At 32.0% G+C, this 21280-nt stretch overlaps 4 protein-coding genes across 4 annotated transcripts; 2 read left to right on the top strand and 2 right to left on the bottom strand.

The window, feature by feature from the left end:
• The first annotated feature begins 3019 nt into the window (after positions 1-3019).
• LOC107614751 (F-box/kelch-repeat protein At3g23880-like) lies at positions 3020-4253 on the top strand. The gene is made up of 2 exons (XM_016316888.2): positions 3020-3415; positions 3546-4253. Exons 1-2 carry the CDS (start codon positions 3020-3022, stop codon positions 4251-4253), a joined length of 1104 nt encoding a protein of 367 aa, XP_016172374.2.
• A 5809-nt stretch (positions 4254-10062) lies between these two features.
• On the bottom strand, positions 10063-10614 carry LOC107614749 (uncharacterized). Its single transcript, XM_016316887.1, has one exon. It carries the CDS (start codon positions 10612-10614, stop codon positions 10063-10065), a length of 552 nt encoding a protein of 183 aa, XP_016172373.1.
• Positions 10615-13943: 3329 nt separating this feature from the next.
• Positions 13944-15515, bottom strand: LOC148543611 (uncharacterized). The gene is made up of 4 exons (XM_088498355.1): positions 15450-15515; positions 14674-14800; positions 14194-14273; positions 13944-14060 (listed from the first exon to the last, which is right to left on the bottom strand). Exons 1-4 carry the CDS (start codon positions 15513-15515, stop codon positions 13944-13946), a joined length of 390 nt encoding a protein of 129 aa, XP_088354481.1.
• Positions 15516-17149: 1634 nt separating this feature from the next.
• LOC107614748 (F-box/kelch-repeat protein At3g23880-like) lies at positions 17150-18597 on the top strand. The gene has a single exon (XM_016316886.3). The coding sequence runs from the start codon at positions 17152-17154 to the stop codon at positions 18430-18432; it is 1281 nt and encodes a 426-aa protein (XP_016172372.1). The 5' UTR covers positions 17150-17151; the 3' UTR covers positions 18433-18597.
• Positions 18598-21280: the final 2683 nt, after the last annotated feature.

The following is a 21280-nucleotide window of genomic DNA, read 5'->3' on the forward strand; positions in this document are numbered from 1 at the left end:
AGATGGATTTCAAGCAATTTTCTACAAAGAGTTCTGGGACTCTCTTAGCAACGATGTGTGTAGACTGGTCAAGCGAGCCTTTGAGGGTGAGCCATTGAATGCGGCTATTTTCGATACTCTCATTGTTCTAATTCCTAAAGTGGAAGTTCCCTCTTCCTTACGGGAGTTTCGGCCTATTAGCTTATGTAATGTAATTTATAAAATTGTCACAAAGGTTCTAGTTAACAGGTTCAGACCTTTCCTGTCGGAGATCATTGGTCCTTTGCAAGGAGGGTTCATTCCAGGAAGAGGAACCACAGAGAATATTATCATTGCTCAAGAGATTATGCACTTCATGAGGAACACCAAGTCTCGAAAAGGGACCATGGCATTCAAGATTGATTTGGAAAAAGCTTATGACAGGGTAGACTGGCGTTTTCTGGAAGCTACTTTGGTCCGGTTTGGGTTTCCAAAGGCTACCATTAATCTTATATTGAATTGTGTGATTTCCTCTTCGTTGGCAGTTTTGTGGAATGGGAACAGGCTCCAAAATTTCAATCCGAAGAGAGGGTTGAGGCAAGGAGATCCTATGTCTCCTTATCTATTTGTACTCTGTATGGAAATGCTTGCCTGCTTTATCTCTCATAGAGTTTCCCAAGGTTTGTGGAACCCAGTTGCGGTTTCTAGGAATGGACCACGACTCTCTCATTTGATGTTTGCAGATGATCTTTTGCTTTTCTGTAAGGCATCAAAAGCTCAAGTAATAGAGGTCATGCATTGTTTGGACTTGTTTTCTAGAGCGTCAGGTTTAAAGGTAAATCTTCATAAGTCAAAGGCCCAGTGTTCCAAGAGGGTGTCGGAGAGGAGAAAAGAGGTTCTCTCAGGGGTCTCTAACATCCGGTTCTGCAATGATTTGGGTAAATACCTGGGAATTAACATCGGTCATGCCAGAGCTTCCAGGAAGACGGCTCAGGAGATTATTGAAAAAATTTCGAGAAAGCTCTCCAGTTGGAAAGGACGCCTACTGAATAAGGCAGGGAGGCTTTGTCTTGTTAAATCGGTTATGGCCTCTATCCCAGTTTATGAAATGCAAATTTCTCTTCTCCCGAAGTATGCATGTAATAAAATTGATTCCTTGATGAGACAATTCTTGTGGAAAGGCCAAGCGACTGGAAAAGGACTGCCTCTGGTCAGGTGGGAGGTCGCCATAACTCCTAAAAAGGCAGGAGGATTGGGTATTAGGGATACTTCCTGTGCTAACATGGCGCTTCTGGGAAAGTTGGTATGGGATTGTCTAAATAATAGTGAGAAGTTATGGGTGCAGGTTCTGAAGCATAAATATCTCAGGAATCAATCTGGTATGAACGGAAACAGTAGAAATTCTTCATCGGCTACCTGGAAGAACATTGTTAGTGCCTATGAGCATCTCAAGGAAGGGCTTCATTGGAATATTGGAGATGTCCACAAATCAGTTTGGTATGATGAGTGGACTCCTTTTGGTAAGCTTTGCAACCTTGTTCCTTATGTACATATTTCTGAATCAGATTTCATGGTGGCTGACTTGTGGAAAGGGGTGTCTTGGGAGGTTGATAGTCTTACCACGCCTATTCCGCATGAGATTAAGCAGTTTATTTATGGTCTGAGATATCCTAGTTTGACTGAGTTGGAGCCACAGTGGGAGTGGTGGCCTGCAGCAACAAAAAAGTATAGTGCAAGGGAGGGTTACAGATGGTTATTAAAGAAAACATTAAATTGGAATGCCAACAGTAATTGGAACTGGTTGTGGAACACAAACATTCCAGAGAAGTTCAAATTTACTATGTGGCTTAGCTTACATGATGCTCTACCAACTGAGACCTTTCGATTCAAGCGGCATTTAGCTTCTTCAGATATGTGTAAGAGATGTAACAAGGCGCAGGAGACAATGGAGCATTGCCTTAGAGACTGTGAACGATCAAAGGCAATCTGGTATATGTTGGATCCTAGTATCCTGGACTCGACGACTGGTACTGCTCTTGAAGAGTGGTTTCGGAAGGCCTTGGCTAACAATGAGGCGTCCTTTGGTGCAGGGCTTTGGTGGGTATGGAGACATAGGTGCAATGACATATTCAACACTGACAACCCTTGGACAGACCATAAGGTTGTTGCCTTGGCCAGAATTACCGCCAAGGACTTACAGGCTTACAGGAATCGAAGCAATGCCTTTAGGTCTCTCCGAAATTGCCTGTGTTGGGAACCACCGGTAGGCAATAGTTTTAAAGTTAATTGTGATGCAAGCTTGTATATGGATTCAAATTTAGCGGGATTTGGGTGTATTATTAGAGATTCTAAGGGAGATTGGATCTCGGGCTGCTCTGGAAGCATTCCCCCTTGGTCTATAATCAGATGTGAATTATTTGCTGCTTGGAGGGGGCTGGTTTTAGCTTGGGATTGCGGTTTGAGGGATATTATATGTGAAACAGATTGCCTTGACATTCTGCCCATCATGCATGAGCTTACAAGTGGGTATCCATCTGAAGTAACAGATTTGGTTCACAAGATTCAGGAGCTTTTATCTCGTCCTTGGCTTGTTCACGTTGAATGGGTGTCCCGAGAAGCAAATAGAGCTGCGGATTGGATGGCTAAATATGGTGCCAAGAGTAACTCTAATCATGTTATTTGGTCTGAGCCTAGTGTTGATCTCCAACGAATCATCCGCTCGGATTTAGAATAGTTTTTGCTTTGTTTCTTTCCTTGTTTAGTCACCAAAAAAAATTAACTTAAGCTGATTTATTTAATGGTTAATTTATTAGTTTATTTAAATAACTCATTTTTAAAGTGACATATTAGTCCTTAATCTGACTTTGGTAACTAGTTGTGTAATCAGATCTTCTCTTGAAATTTTGGTTATTTACGAAATTTGATCGTATTTGTGAATTAAGTTTAATTATATTGCTGATAAAAATTAGTTACATTAATGGTTTACAAATGAGATTTGATTATAAACATGAATATAATCAAGTAAAACACTAGCTAGTCATTTTCCCTAATATACTCGAGTATGAGGGCACATGCAATTGTGAAGAAGGTGTTTGGAGCCGCCACCAAGTGGTCCAAACTGCTTTCACTCCTGCTGCCGCCGCCACTGCGCCCACCGACACTACCAATGTTGCCGGCTGAGCTCATAGAGCTAATCCTATTGAGGCTTCCAGCCAGGTCCCTTCTGAAATTCAAGAGAGTTTGCAAGTCATGGAAAACCCTAATCTCCAGCTCCGACTTCACCAAGAACCAAGTTCAACTTTCAATAATGGCGGAACCAGCCATTTCCGAAATACACTTGGTCTATTCCAACTTTCTCCGACACAGCGAACCCAAAATTGGATTTATCCCCATTCAATCTCTGTTGGAGAACCTTTCTTTCGGTACCGAAGTGGTTTACTTCCCCATGGACGATTGCGTGAAAATTTTGGGCTCCTGCAATGGGTTTCTATGTTTAAATAATCATCCAAGAAACACTGATTTCAAAGTGAGGTTGTTGAATCCTTGCACTGGATTGGCGTCAGAATGGTTGACACCTTTCGCGTCAGACTATAACCAACAGAGACCTCCTATCACCAATTTTGGGTTTGGCTATGATCATGTCAATGACAAGTTCAAGATTCTCGCGGTTGTTAAGAGTTCTACCAGAATATACACCGCTTGAACGGGATGGAACATTTGTGACTGGCACCGGAACACTTAATTGGGTAGCTACTAAAATCGCATCCTTTATTACCTATCCTGTCCATCAAACTACGATAGTAGTTCTTTCTTTCAACTTTGGAAACGAGAGCTATGGTCAAATAGCATTGCCTAACGTTGATGAAGGCGGCATGATTCATTACGAGCCTGTGTTGCTAACACTAAGGAATTCTCTGTGCGTTTGTCATGGATACAAGAATTCGGTGTGGGATTTGTGGATGATGAAGGAGTATGGAAATGAAGATTCTTGGACTAGAATGTTGGTGAGCTCACATGATGAGGAGATTATTCATCATTATGCTCTTGGTAATAGTATAAGACCATTGCACATGATGGAAAATGATCTGCTTCTTGTTTTGGTAAGACCTCCTGCGTATCGTAAATATTCACAATTAGCTGTGTATAATCCTGCAAATAAGGGTGATCGTTTAGGATATCCTGTGATCAACTACTACTCAAGTGATGACATGCCAAAGTATAGCGGATGCTTCTCTGTTTATCGTGAAAGTTTGGTTTCTCCATCACACTATGGTCTTAAAACTGACCATGTGTGACTTTGGGATGATGATGACGATGACAATTGATCAACCATTGCTTACCCTTCAATAGGTGTTGCTCTTTATGTTCATTGTTAGAAGGTTTAATTAGTCTTTTCAGTTTTACCGAATTTTTAATTAAGTTTTTATATTTTTTTTCTTTCTAGTGGAATCCTTATATCATATTAAATTTTAAAACTAAATCCTTACTATTAAACTATACAGAATATTCAGTTAAGTGTTAGGCATATTCATTTTGTTTAATGGAATATTCAGTTAATTCTAACGTTTTTGTCACGGTAGGAACTTAGTTATAAGAACCTGATTGAAAATTCAATAAAACTATCGGGATCGATGGAATAATTAAACTTCTTAGAATAATATAGACTACATTGTGATTGACTACTCATATAAAGAAGATATTTTTGTGTGAAGAAAATAATTGAGTACAAATTTAGATGTAGTTATTTTTATATAAAGTTGATCGTTAAAAACGGTTAGATAATTTGATATATTTGATTAAATTGTTATTTAATAATACGTGAATTTTTACCTAATAATTAAGAATTATGAGATGATTTAACATGTTTGATTAAATTGTTGGTTGATACAACAAGCGTTTATATATTAATTATCTTCTTTTATGTAAAGATGTTCAAGAGAATATGGAGATGGTGTTAATCGATGATGTAGCACTGTTTCTCATTACTGTCATTACATTGTCATTTTATTTCATGACTCTTTTAGGGTTAAGAGTAGCAGTAGTTTTTAGTTTTTAGTTTTTACTTTTTATTATGTTCACTTATACATCTCTCTTCCTAGTTTTCGTCCTAATAAGTAGGGGTCTGGCCTAGCTTCAAACATTTTAAGAACTAATTTGGTGTAATTTTATTGAGTTTAGGGTTAGATAAGGGTCTCAAAAATAGACCCGGTTATTATTTTGGGTCGGGTCCGAGCCATTATTCGGGTCGCCCGAATTCGGCCCAGTGATCCGATCATTATACACAATTAATATTTTGTGTTATTAGTGATGGATGATGGCTATTCTTATGTAGAATTTAAGTATTATAATATAAACCTTAATATTTTGTGTTATTAGTCATTATAAGACTATAAATTAATGTTTTATGTTTAAAATGTATAATATAACAACCCGAATTTTTAAAACTCTTATCATAAATTATTTATGATCTATTTTATTAGTTTAAACTATTTATTTAGAAATTATTTTAGTAGCTATCATCAAATTGATTTTTTATGACTATTAAGGTTTAAATTGATTAGGAATTATTATATATATAATTTTATTGAATGAGTTAATTTGTATAATTGAAATTAGAATTTCGGTAATTTACAAGTGATGAAAAATATATGATTTATATTGAATAATTATTATTTTGAGCTCAAATTTTCATAAAAGATGATTAATTTGATTATTGTAGTTTTCAAATTTAAAATAATTATTTGAATTTGTTAGTATGTTGATAAATTTTATATATCTCCAAAATAATTTCTGGTATTATAATCAAATTTTAAATTATTATTTTAATGCAAAGATTTTGTAAAATTTTATACTATTAGTATGTATTTTCTTAACCCTAGAATTAGCTACAGACACTCATAACACTCATCTCACCAACACACGCTTATCACTCTCTTCTCTAACATATAAACATGCGTTCTTTTCTCCTCCTCCATCACCATGACTCACTCATAATGACACTTATTTCTTACTCATTCAGCCACGTTCCTTCACTCCTCACTACTCATTCTTGTGAATGACTCCTTCTTATTTGCTGATTCATAACAACAACTCCTAAAAGATAGAAAAACGAAGGAGGGCCGAGAAGAAGGAAAAAAGAGGAGAAGGGAAAGAGGGGGTTGGTGTCGCTGCTGCACATGGTGGGAAAAGAGGGAGACTGCGCTACTATTGCCATCATCGTCGTTGTCAAGAGTGAAAGGAGACGCCATTGGGGCTGCTGCTATTGTGGGTGTCGCCATTTTTAATTACTGCTTCACTCTACCATGACTGAACCCTATCATTCTCTACCCAATAGAGCTTATGGCGCTGCTATGAGAACCACTGCTGGAGAAGACAAGCTACTGCTGCTACCTTGGTTCTGCATCGGAGCTGCTGTTACTGTTACCATCGTAGGCGCGCGATTGGCGTTGCTGCTGTTTCAATTGATGCTACTGCCGCTATTTCGATTGCACTGGGGTGTCGCCGCTGCTGCGAATTCAAAACAAAAGAGGGTTTGTTGGGTTAATTTTGGAGTTCGACTAATTGAGGTAAGGGATTTTATTTTAAAATTAATCGTTTTCAATTTAAGAATGCCCAAAAGTATAGTAGATAATTACAAATATATTAATAATTATAATGTTATTGAGTTTGTATTTTTTTCGCTGTGAATGATTATTTAGTGAATTGTGGGTCTGATAATGTTACTTGAAGTTTTGTGTTGCTATGTGCGGAATTTGTTTGGCCATATTTTGTGATTGAATTAGTTGGTAGCATGAGTCTCTGTATTTGAGATGGGTTTTATTGTAACTAAATATAGCTGATTGATGATGGATTAAATGAACTGTGTGACTAATTATGTGGCTAGACACCATTGAGCAAAGGGTAGAAGTTGGTAAGTTCATCTATGATAGTTTAATTGAGAATGGTGACATAAAAAGAGGATATAATAATTTTGGACAGTTGGGACTGTGTTAAGAATAAGTTGGGACTGTGTTGAGGATAGTAGAAATTTTGATTAGTCAAAAGAAAGTCGGAATTGTGGTTTTAGAAAAATTTTAGGCTTGAATATATAGTTTGGTATGAAAGTTTGTTAAATTACTTAATGCAGAATATTCTGCATAATTGGCAGCAACTCAAAATAAAAATTGGGAGCAATCTAAACATGATTTTCAATCCAAATTATTTTTCTACTAAACCTCAATAAGTCAAGATTTCTCCATAAAAATTTCAGGAAATTTGGCCAAATGGTTTGGCATAATGTATGAACTTAGTTAAACAAAGGTGTGTAAGTTATTCTTAGGACACATTTAAAGTTAAATGGTGATGTGGAAGTACGCCTAGTTTCACGGTAATGCGAATATACTTTTAGCTTCTTGGTGATGCGGAGGTATGCTTAGTTGTAAGGTGAAGCGGAGGCATAATGGAAAGGAAAGAAAGTGGGAATTAAAGAATGGAAAGGATACTTAGAGGAAAAGAAAATGAAAGTAATGAATGAAATAAATAAATGAAAATTGTATGTTAAACGGGTCTTGTGCCAAACTGCTAATGTGAAAGTGCCCACCTAATTGATAGACTGAGATTGCTAATACGGGAATGTTCGCCTAACTGATACACATTAAAATGTTATTATGATGAGGCCTAACTGACACAGGTAACCATGATGCCAAGGTGTCTAACTGACACCGTAAAAGAACCATATTCGGGGTTCGCTCTGGGTAACATCGGGTTGCAGGGAAACAACTGACGCATGAGCTCATGGTCTACGCTAGGAACAGGCATGCATCATAAATTGTTTGCGCACTTGCATTTGATTGTGGTTATTTATTTTATTTTTCTGTGATTGTGTTGTTTGCTTGTGTTGTTTGCCCTGATGACTTTCTTAGTGATGTGATTTAAAGAAAGGACTTTAAACGGCTTTAGATAAGACTTAGGAAAAATTTTAAGGATTTAATAAAGAAAACTATTTTTGGGATATGAGTTAACTATTTGTAGTTTATTTTATATTTTTTTACGGCATTCACTTTTTCTACTGAGAACATGTGAGGACGACGTTCTCACCCCCTACAGATCTTCTGTTTCAGCAACAGGTTCACGAATCCTCGGCGAGGAGCCGCGACTAATCCATAGAGTTTTACATATATATGTAATTGTATTTTCAGTTTTTGGTTTAATCTTAGATTTTATTTTCCCCTCGCCTTTAATATTTTAAAGTGTTGTATTTTTTCAGAGGGGTAGGTTTAAATTTGAGTCTTGCATGAATAATTATTATATATTAATAGTAATTATGTGAGTATATGTTTATCTGATATAGTTGAGTTTGAGGTATATACCAAAATAAAAAAAATTATTTTTCTGAAAAGCTATCGACAAGTTAACGTGTAGTGGCTCAATATTAAATAGTTGATAAAAGAAAAGTAGATTAGTAACGCCTTATCTTTTGTACGATCATGACGTGCTAAAAGTTAGGGTGTTACACATAAGACTTTAGACTAATGGTATAATATTGTGTTATTTGTATTGATTTAAATATTTGGTGTGACTAGACAATATTAATATTGATTATGGTTATGCTTTGATTTTAGAGAAAGGTTAGTTCTTGTTATATTTTTCTAAGTGAATTTTACCATGTCAAATAATGATTGGAGTCTTGGAAATTTGGATATTTTCATATGCTAGCTTACAAGAAGATATCAAGGTAATGTAATGTTAACGGTTCAGTTTTCACCCGGTATAATCGTGGCCCAAAAGTATATAGATTTTATCGGATTTAGAACCGAGTTCAGATCTAATAAATAGACCCGATATATATTTCGGACTGAATCTAAATGTGATTTCATCCTACCCATAAATACCCTACTAACAAGCTAGTTTCTTTTTGAATTTCTGTAGTTCCAAGTCTAGCCAATTATTATTCATTTGTGAATCAATTGATTTATTGATGTAGCCTGTGCATACTTGGTTGGGAATTTACTTGAAAAAGACCTGTTTAAAAAAAGATTTATTTACCTAACACCAAATTAAAATTAATAGTTTTCTATTTGTACAAGTAACTAGTGTTAAATGCACGAATTTATATTTAAATTTAGCATGTTAAATTAAAAATAATATTTTATAATCATAAATATTTTGAGTTTAGTATAATACGATCATTGTCATTATATAATAAATGTACTGAATATGTTGTTTTATCTTTATTCAAATTAAAAAGCAAATAGAAGAGTTTGAAGTCTATAATATTCTTGAACCATAAGGAGGGAGCTAGACATGAAAAAATAACAACATATATAACTGTAATAATAGCATGTCAATTTTACACTAAATTTTATATCAAAAGGTTAATAAAAATTTATCGACAACCTAGTATCTGACTAAATTCATTAAAAAAGTAATTGACATATGATGTTGTGCTCTTGTTACACATTGCATCTCAAATATGAAAACATAGTTATAGATAAATTAGTTATATCTACAATAAATATTTATACAAATGTGTAAATCATAACATGCTATTAAAATGAAAATAATATTATTCTTACCTAAATATTATTAAAAACTTTTTTGAATACGACATTTATTGTTGATGACTTTGGATTGCCGTCTTCGTCTAGAATTAAAACACTGAGGCCACTGCGACTCTTAACTCTTAACAAAGCAACATAAAATTGTTCATGGGTGAACACTGATTTTGGCAAGTAAAGTCCTACATGTGATAATGATTTATCCTGACTCTTATTAATGGTAATTGCAAAGCATACTGTTAATAAAAATTGTCTCTGTTGGAACTTAAATGGCAACCCTAAATCTGAAGGAATCAAGTTTATTTTTGGAATGTACATTTTATCTCCAATATTTCTACCGGTCACTACCGTCGCTCCAATTACGTTGCTACCAAGTTCGTTAACTATTAATCTTATCTCGTTACATAAACTTGAAGTCTGGTCTATGTTTTGCAGTAGCATTACAACGACTCCTGGCTTCAAAGTCAACTTGTGATTGGGTAGTCCCGAATATTTGATGTCATTTAGGAACTCTGGTGTGAACCACTCTTATTGTACATCTTCATTCTCATCAGCTTGACATGTTGTGTCATAACTCATACTCCTTTTCCATCCCTGAAAAGATTGTCAACACAAAATCGTTTACCTTCTCGACACTCTCAAGCGTGGGTGCAAGAATTGTCCTACTCTGAAAATACCTATAATCTGACATGTTTTGTAATAAATTTAGATATGCAAAGTCTACCAAATAAGAGAGAGGGTCATCAGTAGTTATAATCAATAGATCATATGAAATTTTAATTTTTGATTCATCACCAACAACATAACCAATATTTCCATTTCCAACATCAAGTATCCAATTAGCAAATCTATTCATTTCACCTTCATCTTGATTTGAAAAAGACATTAGAAGTCTCATGTTCGTATGCAGTTTCAGAACCTTACAAAACGACCACAGATGGGATAAGTTAATAGCTGATGTCAATATATCGTGTCTACTCCTTTTCGGAATCACCGGAAGTATCTGTCTGAAATCACCTCCTAGAACAACAACTATACCACCAAATGGTTGATGTATCTTATGTTGATTGGTAACTGACATAAGATCCCTGAGCGTCCGATCAAGTGCTTCAAAGCACATTTTATTGAGCATTGGAGCTTCATCCCAAATTATTAAGCTACTTTAGATGAGCAGCTCATCCTTCAAATTAAACTGTCATGCTTGATGTTGCAAGTAGATCCATCAGTAATTGTAATAGGTATTGAAAATCTAGAATGAGCCATTCTGCTTCCAGGTAGGAGTAAAGATGAAATTTCACTGGATGCGACATTTAAAACAATCTTTCCTCTAAACTGAATAGCAAAAGAAAGACTATTCCAAATAAATGTCTTACCACACCCACCATGCCCATAAATGAAGTAAAAACTACCAGAGTTTGTAATAACAGCATTGAGTATCTCATCGAATACTAATCTTTTCTCATGAGTCATCTTTTGTTTCGTATATAAGTTTGTATGAGTCAACTCATTTGTGTCATATGCTAACTCCTCCTCTATTAGCTTATTCTAAAAAAGGCGAACATCAGACATCTCAAGATATGGCATTGATTGATAGTCTCTTAAAGATCTCACATTGCTGTTGAGTATCTTTTCAATCTCAATAAAACAAAGATTTTTCAATTCGTCATCAGTCATGTTTAGCCTAGCAAAAGTACATGGTGGTTTTATGAAATATTTAATAAGTAATTTCAAAATAAAAATATTAATATTATTAATAAAAATAAAAATAATAAGAGAATACAATCTTGAAATAAAAAAAAGACATAGTAAAATACCTTGATTTTTCAAAACTTTTCTCCTCTCATATAGTATTTCATCAGCTAATAATGTCCAAGTTACATTCGAAACACGTTTTGGGTTGCTAATGCTATTAGCTAGATATCAGTAGCAGCTCTTAATTGATGACCAGATACAAGTTCAACTACCTCATTAATAGTTGTAATGAATTCCCTATCATCGCACAGTAGTCTCATGGAATAGCAAGCATCTTGGAAACTAGAATATGTAATTCCTTTAGCTGTCCTGATAGACTCATATATTGTGCAATCTCTCTGAACAGCTAACAAAATTCTCATATAATAAATATCACTCGTACTTGGTGGAACATAGTTTAACCTCCCGATAGAATACCCTCTTTTGCGTGGATGTCATTCTCTTACTTCTCTATCATAAACAAATTGATTTGAAAACTCAGCATATGTCAAAATTTGACATGATTCAAATTCAAATTTTTATTGGCCTCCATCTATGCTAAGAACATCGTACATTTTCCTTTCTTTTCTTCCACGATTTCCTCAAGATTGTCATCGTCTTTAAAGATGATATTTTGCTCTCTAGGCAAATGAAAAGTTAATCTCATCACTGAAGGCCACCTCTGAAGAATATCATAAGCTAAAGTTCTCCACACAGCCTCGCATGCAGGCAAATATCTGCAATCATAAAATTGTTTGATCTCGTCAATAACCTGAACATCCTCTCTTCTGGAAGCTTCCTTTGTAACTCCAACTGCTACCCTGTCTGGACCTTTATTCACGTACTTGAACAAATATTTGATAGCATTTGACTTCTTGCAGTACTCTACATTAACATGCACTTTATAAGACATCAGCAAATATACATTGTATGGAACCACATTCCTATTATCCATATGGACTTCCTTCTTCTCAGTAATTACTCATGTGTCTCGTCTTCTATATGATGGGTATCCACTATCATCGATAACTGTGGTTTTACTGAATATTTTGGGATAATATTTAGTGCAGTACCCATCTTTCATGCAGAGAGATTTTGAGAAAGCTCTACCATATGGTCCATGAATCATAATATGTAGATACAGCTTTAAATAATTTTGGGTGCCGAACAGGATCTGGCCACTCTGAAGATATTAACCGATCAATTTGAGTTGTCGTTGTTATCTTATGGTCTCCACTTAACTATAAAAGAATATGAGCATTTGGTAGACTTATTTTTTGGAATTTCACTGTATACATCCCTTATATCAAAAAGATAAAAAAAATATATGTTATAAATAAACTATCTATTTTATATATGTGCTTTGATAAATTAAGGGTGATAATAAAAATTCAACAATATGTTAAGTAAGAAAATATTTTGGCATTTATTTTATAAAAATATAAAGGAATATTTTTCTAAAAATAAGGTTGGATGATGAGCAATACTTGCATCTAGCAAATGGAGTAAAGAGAAAATTTATAAATGTGACAAATAAAAAATTTTAAATTTAAAAATCAAAACGGTTAAGAAGTCGCTTAATTAGGAATTAATATTAAAATTTTAAATTTCAAATTTTTAAATAGAGTTTCCTAATTAGTTAGTATAAATTTTAAATTTTTAAATAATTTTTTTTAATTAAACGTTCGTTGTTCATTAGGAATATAGGAATTTGTTAATTTAAAAATTATTTTTATTAGTTTTGTCATAAATAGTATCAATCCTATTATTTGTTGATAAAAATAAATAAAATTAAATACAATCTAAAAATTAATAACCTTATAAATTACGTAAATTTAGAAAAAATATTTAAAAAGAGAGAAAAAAATGAAAGTACTTTTATTGTGTAGAAATAATTTAAAATATAACGATGTGAATTGAGTAAAGAGAAAATTTATAAATGTGGCAAGTAAAAAAATTTAAATTTAAAAATCGAAATAATTAAGAAGTCACTTAATTAGGAATTAACATTAGAATTTTAAATTTCAAAGTTTTAAATATAATTTTTTAATTAGCTAGTACAAATTTTAAAATTTTAAATAAAATTTTCTAAATTAATTCAATTTTGTCGAAACAACATTAGAAACAGAATTAAGTATAGAAGAATGTCAAATTAAAATTTTCTTTTAAATAGTATAAACAACCTCGCATTTTAATAAGACTCGTAATTCTATTTACTAAAGTTTTAAAAAATATTCTCAAACCCAATTGCTTACTTAAAAATTCAAAAAAATTATTTGAATTTAAATTTAAAATTTTAAACATAATACTTTAATTAAAAATTATAATTAGATTTTTTTAAATAAGTACACATTAAAAATCAATAACTAACTTAATTGTATCAACAATAATTCATATGAGAAATTTATAACTTTATGAGATTAAATACTAAATTAGAAATTAACAAAATATCAACAGTGTGAATCGAATTTAAAATAAAACCACAAGTAATAACTAAATAACTTCAATTTATATTTAAAAAATTCTAAATTTCAAAAATAAAAATCGAAAAGAACAAAAAAAAAAAACAACTCAAGAAAAGACAATGTTTCCACCAAAACAAACATATGCTTGACATTATTCTATTAGATAGACTCTAAAAGGAATTCCAAAATATGTGCATCCAAATTCTCAAGTTTCATTCTCAATCTTGATCTTCTTGCAAGTTGAGGTATCTCCTTACACCTTCGAATCTTCTGACTCCGAAAATAGTCGCTTGGTTGGTGTAATAGCATTTTCCAACACTTCGAATTCATCATTATCCGCAACTTCATTGGAGAATTCAAGTAACAAATTCTGTACAAAATACTACGTTAAATTAAAGGCTTCCTTCTCATCTTTGATTTTATCAATAATATTTTTTGAATAAAATAAAGATCTAACTTTGAGAAAAACAAACAAACAAAAAATTTATTTTTTAAACAAATACCTTATCACCTTCTACTTTTTCTCCTTCAATGATTGAGGATACCTTTGAAGTTGGAAGCAAACCACGAGTGTAGTCAGCATCTTAAAATTATAATTAGTTATTAATTATTATTTATAAATTAGATACTACTAATGACCAAGGAAGAGAAAAATAAACTAATTTTTAATAGAAAATACACTTATAGTTGTACTCACAATTTGAATAGGGTGAGCCTCTTTGAATTTATTTATGAGGTTCACATTATCAGTCATCTTCTTAACTTTATAAGAAGGTGAAAAATGTGGATTATCAGATATTTGAACTTCAACTATGAAGAAAAAGGTCTTATCAATTAGATTGAGTAAAAGTATAGGTGTATCCGATAGATCTCTTTTCTACAGGGTATTACATAATATATTAATAATAAATAATATAAAAATATAAAAAATACCATTAAAAATATCTTCACTAATGTTTTTAGAAATAAATATTAGTTAGAACTTACCAATATGAGTGTATCAAGTATTTCTACACAACTCTTTTCCAAAATTTGTTTTGCCTCCTTATCAAAGACTACGAAACATACATAGTCAAAGTCATCAATGACACAAGCTTTATTCGGTACCTGCTTAATGAAAAAAAAGTATAAAAAAAGGTTAAACATAGACTTATTCAATATCTAATCCATTGTGATTAGACTTTAAATTAAAAAATAAATAAATAACTTTGGAGTTATGGATAAAAGGAGACGGCCACAACTTGAACATTTGAAAGTTTTTGTAAAAGCATATGTGGACCTGTTGCATTCACATTGGCCGTACCACCAGTCTGGAGTATCTATAATATGACTTATAGTAACCAAGACAACACAAACAACATTTTGGAAAAAAAAAAAACCTTAAAGATTTAAATTTCCTGAATTTGGTGAGTTTTTAAATCTAAAAGATATATATATATATATATATATATATATATATATATATATATATATATAAAAGATGAATAAACAAAAATAATCAATGTACAACAAATTTAAATAATTTTTTTCTCAATTTTTTTACAGAAAAGAAAATTACTGTATCTTATTCTTTTAGCTGCTCAATGATTTTGCCTTTATAAATTTTTAAGAATGCAGTCTCATTTAGAATTTCGCTGATATTACCCCTAGGTTCTTCAAATCTTACAAAGATAGATAAATAAAGCAAAAAAAAAAAAAAAAAAAACTACGTTAGATAACACATATAATATTAAACTAAAGAATTAAAAAATATATATACCCACCTATTTTTAAATTGGATGACATTTGCTTCTTCAAGATCGAAGAATATCTTTGTGCCATACATAAAATTCTGTAAAACAATTTTTTCTGAAAAATTTAATTTAATACAAAATGAGTAAAACTCACATAAAAAATGAGTAAAAGCTCACATATAAAAATTCACATAATTATAGATAAATATTACTGTTATATAACTTCACTCTAACAAATTGTAAGACGATAACAGCTCTATCTTTATTGTCGGATCTCAAAAAGTATTTAATTCATATGCATAGTTGTCAAAAAGTGCACACTCCATTATTTTTTATGTCAAATAAAATATTTAATATTAAATATATTCTTTATAAAAAAATAAACAAAAAATAATTACAACTAAAAAAGTAACTACCAATAAAATAATATCAAATTATATATATTTTATATTTTAAAATTTAAAAATTAACAATAAAATTAAAATGTCAAACACAATTTAAAAAAAATAATAATTAATTTATTAATTATTTTAAACTCATAAAAAACTAACTACGAAAAGAATGCTTTCTATTAAAATTTTCAAAATTAATCCGAACATATTTTTCAAAAAATTTAAATACTATTAATAAAAAAACGTTGCCTTCGAATAAAATGTTTGTTACATATTAATAATATTAATAAAAATATTCATAACAATTTAAAAAGATGAACATATCAAAATTTTTAAATTTATAAAAATAAATATATGATTACTCATCTTCAATTTCTAATTCAATAGCAGTGTATTTGGTAGATTTGTCATCTTTTTTTAGAGTCCTCTCACTTTTAATTCCAGCAAAATATCCAAAGATTTTGGATGTATGTAAAAAAAGGGTTTAATGTACTTTTAAATTGTCGTGCTACACATATCTCATAACTTATACTTTTATAGTTGACTCATAACTAAAATTTTTTAAATTTGATTGACTTTAATTTAAATTTGAATTAAATTTGCAGATAAAGTAAATAAAGATATTAACAATTTTTTAAATTCTAAATTAACGTAAATTTAAGTATGTAACTGTAATTTTTGAAAAAAATTTACAAAAATTTAAAAAATATCTAAAAAAATTTTAAAAATAGTGCTAAAAAGAATGAATAAATTTTTATAAAAATAGTGTTGAAATTTAAAAAATAACAACCTAAGTAAAATAATTTAAAATTTAAAAAATTTAAAAAATAACAACCTAAGTATACCAATCTAAAATTTAAAAAATAACAACTTAAATAAAATAATTTAAAATTAAAAAAATAACAATCTAAATAAAATAATTTAAAATTAAAAAATAATATAACAACTCAAACAAATAATTTAAAATTTGAAAATAATAACCTAAGTAAATAATAATTTATAATGTATAAATATAAATCTAAAAACACACCTAAATAAATAAACTTCGAGATTTATCGTATGAGTGCCATGTTAACATATAAATTCCCCATTTATATATAAACTTCTATTATTTGTATTACTATAAAGATGATAATTTTTAACTTTGACTATAGTTCTTTAATAGTTTGCACAGCTCAATTAGTTATCCAAAAACTTGACACGTAATTGATTTGAATTAAGTTTAATTATTTGCTGATAAAAATTAGTTACATTAATGGTTTACAAAATTTGATTAAAAACTTGAATATAATCAAATAAAACCACTAGCTAGTCATTTTCCCTAATATACTCGAGTATGGGGGCACATGCTATTGTGAAGGTGGTGTTTGGAGCCGCCACCAAGTGGTCCAAACTGCTTTCACTCCTGCTGCCGCCGCCACTGCGCCCACCGACACTACCAATCTTGCCGCCTGAGCTCATAGAGCTAATCCTATTGAGGCTTCCAGCCAGGTCCCTTCTGAAATTCAAGAGTGTTTGCAAGTCATGGAAAACCCTAATCTCCAGCTCCGACTTCATCAAGAACCAAGTTCAACTTTCAATAATGGCGGAACCAGCCATTTCCGAACTACACTTGGTCTATTCCAACATTTTCCGATTCAACAACAACGAAATTGGATTTATCCCCATTCAATCTCTGTTGGAGAACCTTTCTTTCGGTATCGAAGTGGTTTACTTCGCCGTGGAAGGTTATAACGTGAACATTACGGGCTCCTGCAATGGGTTCCTATGCTTAACCAATCTTCCAAGCTTTGATTTCAAAGTGAGGTTGTTGAATCCTTGCACTGGATTGGCGTCAGAATGGTTGACACTTCATTCTGAATATGACCAACAACAGAGACCTCTTATCTCCACTTTTGGGTTTGGCTATGATCATGTCAATGACAAGTTCAAGATTCTCACGGTTGTTAAAAATTCCACCAAAATATACACCTTTGGCGCGCATTCCTGGATAACCGTTCAGGATATTCCTCTCTATACTCTGGACTGGGATGGAACATTTGTGACCGGCACCGGAACACTTAATTGGCTAGCTACTAAAATTGCATCCTCTATTACCTATCCTGTCAATCAAACTGCGATAGTAGTTCTTTCTTTCAACTTTGGAAATGAGAGCTATGGTCAAATAGCATTGCCTAACGTTGAAGGCGGCATGATCCATCGCGAGCCTGTGTTAGTAACGCTAAGGAATTCTCTGTGTGTTTGTCATGGATACCAGTGTTCGGGGTGGGATTTGTGGATGATGAAGGAATATGGAAATGAAGATTCTTGGACTAGAATGTTGGTGATCCCACATGAGGAGCTTATTCCTCATGCTATTGCCATAAGACCATTGCACATAATGGAAAATGATCTGCTTCTTGTTTTGGTAAGACGTCCTGCTTATGGTAAATGTTCACAATTAGTTGTGTATAATCCTACAAATAAGGGTGATAAGTTAGGATATCCTGTGATCAACTACTACTCATATGATGACATGCCAGACTATGATGATCCTCTCAGATGCTTCCGTCTTCATCGTGAAAGTTTGGTTTCACCATCACACTATGGTCTTAAAACTGACCATATGTGGCTCTAGGTTGATGATGATGACAATTGATCAACCATTGCTTCCACTTTACAGTCTTCAATAGGTGTTGCTTTTTATCTTGATTCTTAGAATAATATAGACTATGTTGTGGTTGACTGTTACTACTCATATGAAGATTTTTTTATGTGAAGATTATAATTGAGTAAAAATTTAGATGCAAAGTTGGATCGTTGAAAACGGTTAAATAATTTGATATATTTGATTAAATTGTTATTTAAGGTAGCGTTTATTTTCGGAGACAGGACAAAGAAATATGAATAACTAATATTTAAAAAGTGTTTGGAGGTAGAGATATAGACACTGAACACATTGTCTCCGGGACCATTTTTTATATTTTTGTATCCATTCTTTTATAAAGGACAACGATAGACACGATACTTGAAAAATGGACACAGACTCTTTTATTAATTCTTTTCCTTTTGTCTATAGATATTTTTTATTATTTCACTGTTATCCCTTCTTATTTCCGTAATTTGAGATTAGTCGTTATTAGGTACTCTCTTCCTTCTGTTCTTTTTTTTTTTTTTCAGGTACTCTCTTTTTCTTGTAGAATTTTTTATTAGGCTGGATAATTTCTTTTTTTATCGTTCTTACTTCAATAGTATTTTGACCTTGTTAGTTCATCGACCAATTTTTCTTGTAATCCCTCTATACTACGTATTCTTGCGTATTCTCTATTGAATTAGTTTGTACTTGATGCAGAAAATTTGAATCACATGGTTATTTTAGTCATTTTATATAATATTTAATTTTAGTCTTGTTCATATATATCCAAACATAATACTGAACATTACATTAGTATTTTATACATCGTATTCAAATACAATACACAAAGGATAATTTTTAATATTTCTGTTGTATTGTCTCTGTTTTAGTATCCTGTTTTCAAAAATAAACGCAGCATTTTTATCTAATAATTAAAAATGATGAGATGAGTTAACATGTTTGATTAAATTATTAGTTGACACACCAAACGTTTATATATTAATTATCATTTTTATGTAAAGATGTTCAAGAGAATAGGGAAATGGTGTTAATCGATGATGTAGAACTGTTTCTCATTATTGTGTTATATTGTCATTTTATTTCAAAACTCTTGTAGATTAGGAGTATCACTAATTTTTAGTTTTTACTTTTTAACATGTTCACTTACACATCTCTCTTCCTAGTTTTTGCCATAACAAGCTAGTTTCTTTTTGAATTTCTGTAGTTCCAAGTCTAGCCGATTATTATTCATTTGTGAATCAATTGATTTATTGATGTAGCCTGTGCATACTTGATTGGAAATTTACTTGAAAAAAGACCTGTTTAAAAAAAGATTTATTTACCTAACACCAACTTAAAATTAATAGTTTTCTATTTGTACAAATAATGATAATTTTGATCTTTGACTATAGTTCTTTAATAGTTTGTACAACTCAATTAGTTATCCAAAAACTTGACACGTAATTGATTTGAAAAATGAGTCATAATGTTATACAGTTTCTTTTCTGTAAATATATTATTTATCATCATGCTCTTGTAAAATGATTCGGATTATTTAAATGTGTTTTATCATGAAAGTGCTTATTAGAACTTTTTTGGATGTTTTTTCTAAAAAGAAATTATTTTTTAAAAAAATTGAAAAGTAAAAATAATTTGATACTTAGATATCTATATAAAATATTTTTTGTTTATCAATTATATTTTGGTAAAAAAATTAAAATTACTTTTTGTCTATTAATTATATTGAAATATTTGTTTTCATACAAGTTAATTCCCTACACACTTACTTGAATAGTGATGTGGTGTTTGGTAATAAGAAAGTTCTTGCACCCTTTTTACAAAGAAAGAATTAAGTAAAGTTCTGTTTGTACCTTTACAAGCTAAAAATAGAGACACAAAAAGAGAACTATCTCTCTATGACTCGATGGTAATTAAGAACAATACAAAAATATTTGAGTTAATAGTCAAAATCGTTCCTGAAGGATATTCTGATCTTTATTTTCGTCTCTAAAAAATAAATTTAATCAAAATCGTCCTCAAAAGATTTAAAATTAATCACGTTAGTCCCTCCGTCTATTCTGTCACTAACAACGTTAATTTTGTTGACGTGACACGTTAAATTTTTTTTGTCTTTTTGGTCATATGGGCTGTTAAGCCCAAAAAACAAAAACATAATCCTAACTACCCAGAACCCGACCCACCCGTACCTGCTCCGAAAATCCATCCTCAACCCATCTGAGTAGTTTCGAGCCTCTATTCCCGTCCCCTGCAACACAACCCTGCAATGGTGGTTCTTCAAGCTTCACGCTGCGCACCGTCTCCAGTAACCACCGCCGTCGTCGCCGGATATTACGAGATACCACGCCTTGCCTGAACGCTTACCTCTGCCACCTATCAAACGTCTTAGATCCCCTGTTCCACAGCTGCTGCCACCGCCGCATCAATGGTATAGTGCTCGCTTTCCACCCCTAATCCAATTCATTGCCATGTCCCTTTTAGCAGAAATTTTGGAATTGGGGTTTCCTCAGAAGTATGGCAGGATTACTGGAAGAATCATGCGGCAAATGAATAGGACAAATAATTTATCTGTGTTTGAGAGAATGACAGATGAGGCATGGACATTGGAGATGAAAGCTTGGGGAGAATTAGACACGGCTGATGACGTGGAATCCGGAGAGAAATCTATCATTGAAGGAAAGCCTGAGTCCTGTCCTTCTTGGATATCAATGACTTGGGATGAATTACAGAAGAGAGATGGCTTGATGTTTCTACCTTGCAGGCTAGCAACTGGTTCCTCAATCACTGTGGTGGGGACACCCCATTTTGCTCATAAGGAATATGTTCCTAAGCT

Source organism: Arachis ipaensis, chromosome B9 (assembly GCF_059453495.1).
Source record: "Arachis ipaensis isolate K30076 ecotype BB chromosome B9, ASM5945349v1, whole genome shotgun sequence".
Taxonomy (NCBI): Eukaryota; Viridiplantae; Streptophyta; class Magnoliopsida; order Fabales; family Fabaceae; genus Arachis; species Arachis ipaensis.